Source organism: Lottia gigantea (genome assembly GCF_000327385.1).
Source record: "Lottia gigantea unplaced genomic scaffold LOTGIsca_1, whole genome shotgun sequence".
Lineage (NCBI taxonomy): Eukaryota > Metazoa > Mollusca > Gastropoda > Lottiidae > Lottia > Lottia gigantea.
The window spans coordinates 2,803,040-2,817,404 of NW_008706746.1; the positions used below are offsets into that span (position 1 = coordinate 2,803,040).

At 31.8% G+C, this 14,365-nt stretch overlaps 2 protein-coding genes across 2 annotated transcripts; one reads left to right on the plus strand and one right to left on the minus strand.

Annotated features, from left to right (window-relative positions):
• Window positions 1-6,483: 6,483 nt before the first annotated feature.
• LOTGIDRAFT_100633 (hypothetical protein) lies at window positions 6,484-6,660 on the minus strand (the record flags this gene model as incomplete). Its single annotated transcript, XM_009045525.1, has 1 exon — window positions 6,484-6,660. A coding segment is annotated over one exon (177 nt), but the record flags the coding sequence as incomplete, so codon positions are not given.
• Window positions 6,661-9,132: 2,472 nt separating this feature from the next.
• Window positions 9,133-10,041, plus strand: LOTGIDRAFT_57949 (hypothetical protein; the record flags this gene model as incomplete). The annotated part of the gene is made up of 2 exons (XM_009045526.1): window positions 9,133-9,405; window positions 9,850-10,041. Coding segments are annotated over 2 exons (465 nt in total), but the record flags the coding sequence as incomplete, so codon positions are not given.
• Between the last annotated feature and the right edge of the window lie 4,324 nt (window positions 10,042-14,365).

Sequence of the window (14,365 nt, forward strand, 5' to 3'; positions counted from 1 at the left end):
ATCTAAAGCAACATCCAATTTGAAAACCCATTCATTAAATAACAAGACAATGTCATTTACAGAGACTAATGAGTATCGCTGTCTCAAAAGCAACATTAGCAATGTTATTGTCGTTATCAGATCACATAAAGAGAACACTATTAACCCAGAGGTCGTTAGTCGATACCAACCCTCAAGACGAATTTATTACTACATTCTATAACATTTATTTAGAGAAAGAGATCGAGAAAGTCCTTTAGTTCTTGAAGGCATATCTTAATTCATATCTTAAAACATTTAAATAAACAGAATTCTCTTTGTCACAACTACGCAAAAAAATGCAATGTTCCATAAAATTCTATTTTGACCTAGATACAAGTATTTGAACTTTGGGGGACACTGCAGGGAACAACGAACGGGAAACATTTTGTTCATCATCGATAATATCCATCCTTTTCATTCTACGTATTTTGCTATATTTTGGGTTTTCAATGTCGGTCAAAACGGCTCCTCAAAACGACGCCAAGAGAACGTCTTAAATCTTCATACTATTTCGAAGAAATACACGTGGGCATCATAAAAATACAGTATACCGAACTGAAACGCTACAGATTAGCACTTAACACTGCATTATTTCAGTTCTATTGTGTACATTGTACCACTCCGACAAAAAAAACCTTATACAGCTTTTTGCAAATGCAATATTGTACACAAATCCTGTCATTATATGAAATAAACAACTTGATATCAGACATGATTTACTTCGCATGTTGAAGAATAAAAAAAATATCTGCTATTTCTGTGTGTGTTTCTTTATCCAATGATCAAAATAGAATACAGATAAACCATGCTTCGACTCTTTTGGTAATGAAAGTCTCAAACAATGGGTCCATGATCCCATTCAACTAACACACTTTTTTAAAAATAGGAAGCATCTTATTGTAAATAAATGTTGCAATAATGCGTTTCCTTAATGATACTTGCGTGCCTTTTTCTAGATATAATCCTGCTGAACGTATGCCAAGCACATAAAAATGTGATTGTATCACAGTGACTTCAATTTAATGGAAAAGATTAGAAGTTGTTCTGTCAAAAGTTTTATCTGGTTAATTCATTCTACATTCTCGATCATGGCATATTTTATGACCAGACTGCTCTATCTCTAACTTGGAATTAGAAGTTGTCAAAATGTAATTGAAAAGACAGGGAGATTTATTATTACAATAACGCTGTGAAGAATATAATATGGAATCCATTGATAAAGTCTCAGAAAGGTTTTCAGATTGACAATCGTTTGGTATTATCAGATGATGATGATGACTAGCAACCAAAAGAAAGACATTTCTTTTTTAAGGATAAGATAATTCGAGGCGTGTCTCAGAAGCTAGTTTTCTAGCAAGGAATTTGGTCATTGTATGGTAGTCAGTTGACGATAAGAGGGCTTCGACATTTTCCTCTTCATCAAAAACAAATTATTCAAATATATTAGATATCATTTTAAATTATCTATGTGATTTGGGTATAAAATGTCACCATCATGACATCGAAATGACGGTTTAGTTGAGGATATAACGATTTTTACTGTTTTCTGATTTATATTACCAAAGAGTACAAAAAATGAAAATGTGGTCTTCTTTTAAGGCAGAATTCATTGGCATTAAAGTACTTCAGGAATGGCATTTGAAAAACGGCATATGTCAAAATACTACAGTGGTTTTAAACAGATGTTATTATGATATACAAAATATCGTTATGTATTGTGTTTCAATATCTTGATATTGTTTATTTTTCTTTGTCTAAATTGAGATCCAAATACTATTCTCTATCAATAAATATGAAATAGTGTTTAGCTTTTAACCTATAGACTATAACTTTTATCATTGACGGTGGTCTAGTGCAGGAAACGTATTGTTGTAGAATTTAAAACAAGAACTTTGTATAATATATTATCATCTGATCATATTCTAAAATCACATGCAGTTTACAACAAATACACATTTCACGTTATAAGCTACGTGAACTTCTTGAGAGTGGATATCAAAATGGATGAACATGTCCTATATACATCGCTAGAGAAACTCGATCTTCGGACTTCAAGACTAATGAACTTCATCTTTTGCTCAAATGATGAATTAGTATATAATCTTAAGAAACCAAAGGTTATAGAAAAAATATAATAGTTATATTTACTACTGATTAACAAGGGTTTATCTGGTGAAGTTTTATATATCGGAAGTAGATTTAACACTAAACAGTCCTCCAAGAAACACATTGTATGAGCAATACTGTTAAGGAAAATTCGACTCGAGCACACAGGTATCCATCCAAATAGAAGTTTTAAGTCTTACCTTTTGCACATGATTGAGCTAAATTCAGATAAACTCAATGATCCCTTTTAGCGGGTGTCTATAAAACTAAGACCTAAGACTCTATAAAACTAAGACCCAACTATAAAATAAGATCCATAGGACTTTAAAATTAAGATCCAACTATAAAACTAAATTATAACATATTTAAAACTTGTCTAAAAAATCGAAATTTTGGGTCTTAGTATTATAGTCCTATGGGTCTTAGTTTTCTAGTTGGGTCTTAGTTTTATAGCCCTGTGGGTCTTATTTTTATAGTTGGGTCTTAGTTTTATAGCTCTATGGGTCTTAGTTTTCTAGCTGTGTCTTAGTTTTATAGGCCTATGGGTCTTAGTTTTATAGTTGGGTCTTAGGTCTTAGTTCTTAGTTTTATAGACACCCCATTTTAGCACTTTAGGTCTTTTGAAACGACGCCGGTGTATTTTGTAATCAAGAACACTTACTTACAAACGCTTATGGAAGATTGACATATCCGGTCAAGAAAGTTAATTCTTAACATAATAATAAAGCCATCACATTGTGTAATGATATGACAGAAACACACTGACACCACAATCTTACTGTGTCATTTTATACACCATTGATCGTTTTAGCTGATAAAAGCCTGAACACATCAAGCACTAAAATTTAAAAAAAAACTGAAGATAATTCCCAGTTGATTGTTCACTGGCAAGAAAATATTAAATTTACAAACTACTAACTTTCGATTCAAGTTATATAGTTTGTTTTACCGGGCCTATTTTTGTCCTTTATCCGGCTCGGTACTCTGAAATTATTTCCGGGGTGATGGAATTCGTCAATAAAAGTTTTCTAAAGACACATGTTCCAAAATTATTTTATGATTATTGATGGAAGATGACTAATTTTCTCTGGATTAAATCTTGAAGCATTATATCAAGTCAAATTTTAAAAAAATGCAGATAATCGAACCATTTTGGCTGAATTCCCATTTGAAAACAATTTACATATTTTTTCAAAAATAAATTTTTAAAGAGTTTCACTCTACTCATAAACATGCCTTCAAAAAAATGTCCTTAGTTACAATGTTATATATTGTGACTACAGACCTTAAATTTATGCCCAGTGACGTTTTTACGGAGACCCGACCCCTTCCCTTCTTTCTTGTGTTATTGGCTCCCCTTGACTTTATAATATAAGTGCCAATTATTTTAGATCGGCCATTTACAAATCTGACCTCTGCAGTAGAAAATTAATTAAATTAATATTTGCTGTCAATCATAGCAACTTTACATGACAATCTTTGAATAAATGACGAAATTTGAAGCCGATAAAAATGATATAATCTTGAATTTGTCATCCCTATGTCATCATGTCGTGCCGTGTATCGAGAGAAATGTAACATCTTTGCTTGGCGAAACAACTATAGCTGTTGGTTTTGTGCAGTCTTACTTTTTAAACCAAACCCTCTTGAGGTTTTATGCCATCCCTTTTGTATAGGTAGTGCGCAATGTGAATTCGCAACCAATTCACAAAATCGTCAATTTCGTTGCATTCCATAAAACATAGGTATGACTTTGATTACAGGAGTATTCGATTTACGGTTGGTTATTTGTGAATTAAATCTATATGGATTGTTAGTCAGGACTTCACATATCTTCAAAGTATTTCCAGAGTAGGTGTTTATTGTCAAAATACAAAACAAGACTTTCATCATGATGAAACTACCCTTGAAAAGATAGGTATTTTAATTAGAAAACTTAATAAAGGTAATGTTAATTGAGAGAACATAAACAGACTTACCTCGTTTAACATTATTAGATCCACCTACAATGAAGAAAACATAACAATTATAAAATACTGAAAACACATAAAACCACGAAATATATCCAAACTATCAACGCCTACGGAACTTGGTACATGTTATCCGCTTAGTTTGTTTTTTTTTTTTTTAAAAAAATCGATGAATTCCAACTCAACAATTTTCTTTAGCAGTAAATGAAATATTTCAGGGAGTTTATCTTAAAATATCATCCTTGGTTTCGGTTGCTAGAACACCGTTATACATCAAACTGAAGGAGCTGTTGACGATATCCAAAACATAAATTGGTTTCTATAAACTTCTTGTGCTTGTATATTGACGTCTTTCCAGTTAAAACAGGAAATTGCTACATAATTTGCAACAATCTTCTAATAAGAGCTTGAGCGGAAATAATGTATGTGACATGGGAATTTTTTTGGGGGATTGAATAAAGACTATGTTGCATAAGAGTGATATTGAAACCATGTTAGACATCACCCCTTTAACATGCAGATAGTTTGTACTCAACCTTCCCAGACAGAGAAGCTATTTGTATTTTACAGACAAAAATTACACTTAATTACATCTACCCTTTTATGTGGGTGTTTATTGTCACATTCCAATTACATTATTTAAATGAAATTCTTTCAGCTGCCAATTTTTAATACGTTTTATAAAAGAAATAATACCAATTGAAACAGAGTCGTATATCAAATGATTCATTCACAATAAATCTATTATTACTAAAAGATTGCTTGAACACAGAACTAAAGTCGTCTCTATCTTAACCCGACTCTTAAATGTAAACTGTCTCCGATACTCACCATTTGATCCTTATCCAAATCAAATTCGTGATGGGTAATTGTGTAGTTTTATAATAGATGTATATTATAATTATAACTTATGAGTTATGGAACAATTGAAATGAAATAACCTTCAGCGGCTTCTAGCTGTCTTGATTTGGAAAACAATCTTGGACATTATGAAACAGAGTACTGTGCCCAAAAGTCTATTGAACAAGCTCTTCTGACTGAACAATTGATAACAGACTTAACAATATCTTACAATTGAATCTTCATATCCAAGAAAACAGAAAACAGGTCGTTTATGAAAATCTAATTTGTCCTAAGTGGAATGGAAATGTTTGACTGTTATTATGATGAGCTGTTAACATTTACACGAGATAATTGGTCCATTTAGAAATGTCTTCAGACGCCAACTTCAGTTCCGATTGAATTAGTCCGTATTACAGGAATTAGTCTTGATCGTAAATATAATTTGTTTTAGTTTTGCAGACCAAGTGACCACATAGTCTACAAATTAGCTAATTTAGTTTTCTCGTGGCTTTCAAACAGTCTATGGTTGTGATGTTAAAGCAAGTGAGTGCAAAAGGTTCAAATATACACCAGCATAGTTTTTGAGCTGCCTTGAATCTAGAAAATAAAGAATTTATAAAAAATATAAGCTTACCATTGATCACAAAAACTTGAATAGTTGTCATATCTCTCATATTAGAATTACGACAAACGTACGTTCCACTGTCTGTGGCCGTAACTTTTTCTATTTTTAATAAACTAGTTGCTATAGATGAGGTAGTGTTCGTTTTAATGGTCACTCTCCAATCTGTGGCTTGAGACAACTTCTGTCCATCTTTAAACCACGCTATTTTTGTTTTTCGATTTTTCGGTGATGACGTATTACAATATATTTGCATATTTGAGTATTTTTCTAAAAATTGAGTACCACTAACTTGCATAACTGAAATGAAAAAAACCAGTTATTTTACATAACAATTATCATTTGGATTTCGAAAATACGATTTTTATCCCCTATTCAACAGGCATTATCGTCTTCAAGTGGACTTATACAATCCAACAGTCAATGACTGCTACGCAGAAAGTAATTTTAACGTACCTGGATTTCTTTTCACAGGGTCGTCTGAAATTGATAAAATAAATACAGTGAAATGTAAGCGGATGAGTAAAAAATGTAATAAAATGCACAATGGAAGTTTTTCAATTTGTCAGTCATTTTTACAAATACTGTAGTAATATCTGTCTCTGTTACTGCAATATTAGGAGTACCTGCTAGAAGCCCTCCTCCATATCAAGGCTCATATGATCATATAAATATCAAAACTGAAAGGAAACCGGCGTTTAAAGCCTTTACATGCCTTGCTGGTAGTTGCAATTGCTATAAGGATTGGACTGTGAACTGTATCACCAACATGAGAATATAATATAGATTGTTAGTTAATTGATAGGCCCATAAAGTTAGATCCACAATATACTGTTGCTATCTACGAATCATTATATACTTAAGTATCTATACATTACCTATCACTTTTAACCGCACTCGATTTCTCATTTTACGTTGATGTGTGCTCACTTGACATTCATACTCTCCGGAATCGCTTCGAGTTACGTCATCAATAATCAGATTCCATTCATTGTCTTTAGCAACGTGTTCAACGTGAATTCGTGAGTCGTCCGTCCACGTGTCTGTACCAATTGTTAAAGGACTTATTTCTGGTAATTTTCGCCACGTCACCTGTAAGTAAAAAAAAAAACATAATTTAGCTGTCTGATTCCGCAGAAGACTACTGTAGAGTTGCAAACACCTTGTATCATCAGATGTATCGTTGAATCTAGTTGGTTTATATTATTAAATGGAAAAGATACATGTTATCGAGAAAAATATATGCAAATACAATTCTAACACAACCAGTCTATAGACATCCATCTTTGTAATGCAATTATCTCCCTGAATGAAGAATTCATTTACGACTGGGTGGACTGAGATAATTATGAAGGATGAGAGATGAATGAGTGAAATGCAAAAATGATATAAAATGAGAGTTTTACCATACAAACACAAACTGAGTACAAATCGACATGAACCTCATATAGCAACATGTTCTACCCACGCATATTATGTTAATTGAATATTTGTGTGTTTCATAACCAATTATCATTATACCAAAATAAGAAGCGTAACCTTCTAGATACTACTTGTTAAACAAGTTAATCTTAAGATCAGCAGCAGTATTATGGAACACCACAGCCTTTTAGATGTAATGTACAACAGCAAGTAAGTATTCGATCCCATCAATCAGTTTTCCGTTACATCCTATGTTTTGAGCTACAAACACTCCTCTTTCTACAAATCAACAGATCAAGCAAAAGTTTAGACACATCTCAGTTCGATCAATGTTTCCAATCCTTAAAGAAAGACAGTATTGATTCTATATATAAAAACGTAAATAACACATATCTCTATTGGCCTTGCAGAATTATCATTATATTTTTCACTTGAACGTAATATTACTGCCGTGTGTCAAACAAGTGATAACTATAGTTATGTTACTTGTCTCCCCCGAACATTACATAGTTTCTGTAAGTACCTATTACCCCAAATAATTAGAGCAAACCGATTAGATACACAGACGGTTCTTGTACAAGTACTCTAATAACACTGATATGAGGATACTTAAGTTCTTGTGAGCGATCCTCAGCTTCACCTTCACGTAAATTACTTAGAAAAGATATACGCTTACTAAATCCTGCTGAGAGACTAGTATTATATTTAGTTCAAATAAGCTTTATTCCTCTCAAGTTACTTTGTGTTTCGCAAACACCATCACTTGTCATTAAGATAGTAGATTGGTGAACTTATTATGTGCAAGCATCCCATCACGAATATGGGTTTTAGCATGGTCTTATTAATTTGAGGAAGTGTTTTTTTGGGGCATGGTTTGGACACGATGCATGGTAAGCAACTGATGAAACTTACATCTTTGCCATTTTCAGACAGAAAATTGTTTCAGGTGTTCTAGGGTTGAATGACGAAATGCTATCGGTCAGACGTTTAAATATTAGTTACCATTTCGGTTTATGTGTTGTACGAGATGTCCAATATTCGTCGTATCAGATATAGAATTACTTCAAGCCTGTACGAACTATTAGTGTCAGGCCATTAATTAAGATGTTAATAGTATTATAGACTGTTACTACTCGTCGTTTAGTTTATCAGTTCCATGTGTAGAATTGGCACACCTTTACACCACACCATATTTTGTTTTCTCTTCATTATGGTAATTTGTTACAGGGAGTAAACATATAATAATTCAGCATATTCGCTGTGTTTATTTTCATACAGGTCTGTGGTTAAAGGTAGTTCAAGGCCTAATGATACTTTACGTTCAACTCTTCTTCATGGGAAATATTTTCCAGTATAATAGCAACATTTGATGTCTACTTTCGGGGAATCTTGAAGTGCACAGCCTGCAAGAGGACTCTTGCATTTGTCCTATTCGCACTATTAAGTATGTTTGATGTGACGCCTTGTTCTAGCAAGTTTTTCCCAATGTACGTGGTATTTCATTAGGTCAATCCAATAAGGGATAGACAATAATGATATAACCTTCATATCGTTTTATTTTTGTGAATTTATATTTGATAAATTACTCGATGATATCTTTTAAACATTCCGACAATTGTAGAGATTGGTGATCGTCGTCATTTTGACAAGATCGCTTTTGAATGACGATCTGTCTGATCTTTACGATAGTGAATTGATGGTTTTTTTAAATAAGAAAAAATGACTAGCGCCTTTTTTTCATAAATTTCTTAAAATGATATTAACACATGCTTTATTCTAAATAAGTCAACTTAGATGGCCTCCTCGATCAATATACTTTGGCAACGTTTGTTGGGATAGAGAAATAAAAGACTATTTTCCAGTCTAACAAATATATGTAACAATTTTGGTGTACTTACAAAAACTATTACAATAATTTTAGAGAGTGAAGTATTGCATAAAAATAAAACACAAGCTTGCCAAACTAGCAGGTGTCGAGGTTAACGCCTTGGGTACAGTGCATTCCCATTAAATATATACCACAAATGTGTTTAATCAGTGATATATATATATGATAAGACTGAAATGATATTTCTTATATAACATGGCATGATTAATAACCGTCTATAACAGATGTACCCACGTACCTCCTGTGTATCATGAAACTTAACATCAACATCTTTATGTATTGCATCAAGAAACTTAACATCAACATCTAAATGTATTGTATCAAGAAACTTAACATCAACATCTAAATGTATTGTATCAAGAAACTTAACATCAACATCTAAATGTATTGTATCAAGAAACTTAACATCAACATCTAAATGTACTGTATCAAGAAACTTAACATCAACATCTAAATGTATTGTATCAAGAAACTTAACATCAACATCTAAATGTATTGTATCAAGAAACTTAACATCAACATCTTTATGTATTGTATCATGAAACTTAACATCAACATCTTTATGTATTGTATCAAGAAACTTAACATCAACATCTTTATGTATTGTATCAAGAAACTTCACATCAACATTTAAATGTATTGTTCCAAGAAACTTAACATAACATCTATATGTATTGTATCAAGAAACTTAACATCAACATCTATATATATTGTATCAAGAAACTTAACATAACATCTATATATATATTGTATCAAGAAACTTAACATCAACATCTATATATATATTGTATCAAGAAACTTAACATCAACATCTAAATGTATTGTATCAAGAAACTTAACATCAACATCTAAATGTATTGTATCAAGAAACTTAACATCAACATCTATATGTATTGTATCAAGAAACTTAACATCAACATCTAAATGTATTGTATCAAGAAACTTAACATTAACATCTATATATATATTGTATCAAGAAACTTAACATCAACATCTATATATATATTGTATCAAGAAACTTAACATCAACATCTAAATGTATTGTATCAAGAAACTTAACATCAACATCTAAATGTATTGTATCAAGAAACTTAACATCAACATCTATATGTATTGTATCAAGAAACTTAACATCAACATCTAAATGTATTGTATCAAGAAACATCAATATGTATTACATAAAGTTATTTGTCCTGTCGAGTACTCAGCTCCTTGAGTAATGGAAAAAGACATGAACATGGTATGTCCAGTAAGGAAACGACTATGCGTTGTTTGTTTAATAAAACAATGAGAAGCCAGAAAGTAGTAAATGATGTCCAATTATAAAGCTTACTTTGTCGAATCAATAAATTCGTGAAATACAGAAAAAGTCGCAATTCTAAACTGACTGACATAAAAATTAAATAAATCGGAACTCATTAAAGATATGAGATTGTTCAGTTGGTTATAATACTAAGATGTCGCAATTTACAGATTCACATGGCGTACATAGATTGTATCTGACCAATATTGTATTTATATCAGAAGCAACAATATTCACAACGACATTTTTACCTACCAACGCCTTCAACGCTGATGAAATGCATCATGTTTTAAATAGACAAGCATGGCCCCAGAACTCCAACATTAAAATTTTTCAAATCCAAAAAAATGTTGTCAGACGTGCTTGAGAGTTCATCGTTTATAGATTACTTCCTGTTGAAAACAGTTGATGGAGCTACAGTTGAAAAACAATGACATCAAAATGAAGAAGTGTCCCACTGGTAGTTGAAACTGCTAGAAAACTATCACCTTTCATCGAAAAATTCTACATAAGCCATCAACATGAGAGCAAATAGGAACATAGACCGTTGCCAAATATAACAAATCAATATTAGTTATGTAGACCCCTGTAAAAGATTCCTAATTTAAAACCGAATCACAAAGTGGCACCAGGTGCTCATACGATACGCGCTGTTTATACATGTCCAAGGGTAATTTTCGCTTGAACAAAGCGGTAAAAAATTTAACACTTCTACTGGGGTAAAATTTGTACTTTGTTTCTTACATTATATTACAATGTAAAATTATGTTTCGAGGACGAATAATCAATCCGATTTTGCAAATGTAAACATTCTCTAGTGTGATATGTTGTAAGTGACAATAGGTCGGTTCCAAAAGATTCTCTACAATTTTCGCAACATTTCGTATCTTGTCTGGATCTGAAACGTTTTATTGTAGACTAGCAAAATGGTCGGAAATAACTTTGTTATATCATTTTGAAGCCTTTCTTTTCTTATCATTTCGTATTAGATATTACGTTACACAATTATCAATTAATTTATAATATATTTCACTATCATTATCACTGTATCTAAACATTTTAACAAGGCATTCCCGACGTCACAACTCAGTAATTCATTATCTTTGTAGACCACCAGTAAGTGCTAGAAGAAAAGACAACTATCTGATATAATGGCTATTTAATTCTAATTTAATGATATGTTTATATTCACAGTTAATAACAATCCCATTTCTCAACAAATTATTTTATTGTCTTATCATTTAAGAACTGAAATGTATAATCAAACAAAGATTTATGCCCTTAAAAATGGAAATTTCTCTTTTTAATTTCTTTAATCATATCTTTTTTTTTTTTTACTTTGAAACAACTTTCTTCTTTTAATAAACTGTTTGTTCATTTTCGAATTCAACTTATGAAACGATAATTTGAATCCTTTTTAAAATGAAATTTGGTATAAAAGTATTAAAATATCTACCTACGTTTAATAGAACACTTATTACTGAGGTTTTTCCAGTGACATAGGCCATATTTTTAATTGGCTTTCCAATTCTATCCCTAGAAATGCAATTTCTATAGACTTGATATTTCCGCTTCACACTGGTCGCGTGGTTTGTATGACAATAATTCTAAACTCTCCAAATACAAATTTTAAATAGATACTCCAATTAACCACAGCATATTTAAAACATTTAAAATATTGAAAATATCTGAACATAGTTAAATGTAGAAAACATAAATTATATTTAAAATTAATACCAGAGACTCTAAAAACTATAAATTGAGCACTAATAGCTCGTAAACCATCATAAACATTTCTAAACATTAAATTCCACAGTGGCATCTGGCGTAGGTCATCATAATTGGTGATGGTTTTATTTCTATATTTAATAGAAAGTGATATTCGTTATATATTTGTGTACGATTGAGTATGCCAAATGACAGTCTGCGTCTGTTCTTCATCGCAATAGACGGAAGCAGTAAATCTCTAAACATTTTCTAATTATTATTAAGGATTAAACATATGCAGTTCGGAAGAAATACAAGATCGTCCCCTCCAGAACTGGTGCAGTGCAAGTGGAGTAGAATGCTGCATGTTAACGAATAGATACTAGTTGCTTTACATCAGTCAAAAATCATTACGCAGTTGCACATCGGCCAGTAGATGCTGTAATTTAACCTAGTTGCATGGATACTGTACATAGCAACGTCTATTTAATTTTATCGGCTATTTCACAGATATAGAACAGAAATGAAGGAGGTGATTAAACTGTTTGTAGTATGGCGAACAAAACAAAACATATTTGGAATTGTATTTCATACAGACGTACCAAAAAGCTTTAAATAGAGCAGCGCCCGAAAACTTATTTTTACAAATTCAATTAAACGTTATATTATATTCTAATAGCAACATTTGTTTTATCTCGATGCTATCTGGATACCGTCAAAATAACATCTAAAAGGAGTTAAATGATCTGTATAAAAACTGTTTTAAGTATTTTGTAGAGATTTTAATCTTAACTATCAACATGTGTTTTTTATGAAGAAACTTTAACCATTTAATCCCGTGGATATTTTAACTACCTTTAATATCTACTTCAAAATCTCTTGATTAATTTCGTCTTTTAAAAAATTCTTGTTGGAATTTATTAGCTTTTAAAAATCTGTCGAATGTTTCCGTAAATAAATCTTAAAACACAAATTTGAGTTGAAGTCTGTGTTTCACTTACAAACTGCTTGCTGTGCGGGTAATTGACAGAAAGGAGTCAGAAGCAAATGAGTCAAAAACAATTTAAACTATCAAGTCCCCTTGATGACAACAGCACAAAAGGGTCGAATCGAAAAAGCGTTGGTAGAAATTTTCCCAATAAGGCCATTATTGCATGCTATGACCATATTCATTTGGGCATAAAGATGCATAAAATTAGTTATGTAAAAGCCACTTTGATTTGCATACTAGTTTTACCGCATTTTGTAAGGATAAATAAACAATGAAGCAACATAAATGCATCGTCTTCTGTCCAACAACTGATAAGTGTATTTGATCGCGACTCGAATTTCTTCGGGACTATCCAGTTACAGCTTGTTTGACTAAATCAGTCGCGTAAGATAATCCAACAAGGTCATTTAGTTTCACTGATGAAAATGAATCTCGAATTCATGTAAGAATATGTATCCTAGTTGCCCGACATGGTAACATGCGTACTCGACATCTTTTAAGACATAAGATTGTTTTAAAAGCCTTAGACATTGACTTTCGATCAAATCAGAAGAACAAACCCTCTATAACCTTTCTTTAAAAGGCTACGTTTTACAGTTTTCGAGTGTAGGACAGTTTCTCACCAACGAAATGAAACCAATTTTCTAGTGGGCAACTATCCCTCATGCCAAGATCAATAACCCCGGAACAAAAACTGTACGCATGAATGACGACTTTTTTTTCCAAAAAGTACAATGTATAAAGAGTCTTTTAATCATCAACTCTTTAGAAAAAGAGGAAATCTTAGACGTATCAAAATCATGTTTGCAACTAAAAATTGGAAATGCAGAAAGAAATTTCTGATTGATTGGAGAATTGAAAAAAAGTGTTGATTGAAATTTCCTTTTTGAGCGAAACTTATTAATGATTAAAAAAAGTTACTCTTGTTTTAAATTCCAATTAAAAACGTGACTACGTGGGAACAAGCAAGCTGATGTTAAGTAGTTAAAAAAGAAGTAATATTTCTGGTAGAAGAGTAACTGGATAGACAATCTAAATGGTTTTACATGGTTAAACAGGAGTTAAACAGATTGTTAGAAGTTTTTCAAACTTTCTTGCCCAAAATATTATATGTTGAATTTGAAAAAAGTGTTGATTGAAACTTCTTACAGATACTAGTGATTAAAAAAAAAAGGTTTTAAATTCCAATCGGATAAAAGGCCCCTTTAGGATAAAATAATTAAAATAAGTAGGCCTACTAACGATCCGAACCGCAAAACGAAACCCGAAATCCAAACAACAAGAAATGATCCATCATAGGCCTAATTTGACCTGAATAATTTAATAAAACAGCTTACCGTTCTATCTCCTAAATAATCTACTGTACAAAATAATTTAGCCATATCACCACCATTGTAAGAAACATTGCCAGGAACTGGACGGAATTCTGGTTCTATAACTCTGATTTCTGGAAGACCATCTCCTGCAAAATAAATGACAATATGCTTCTCAA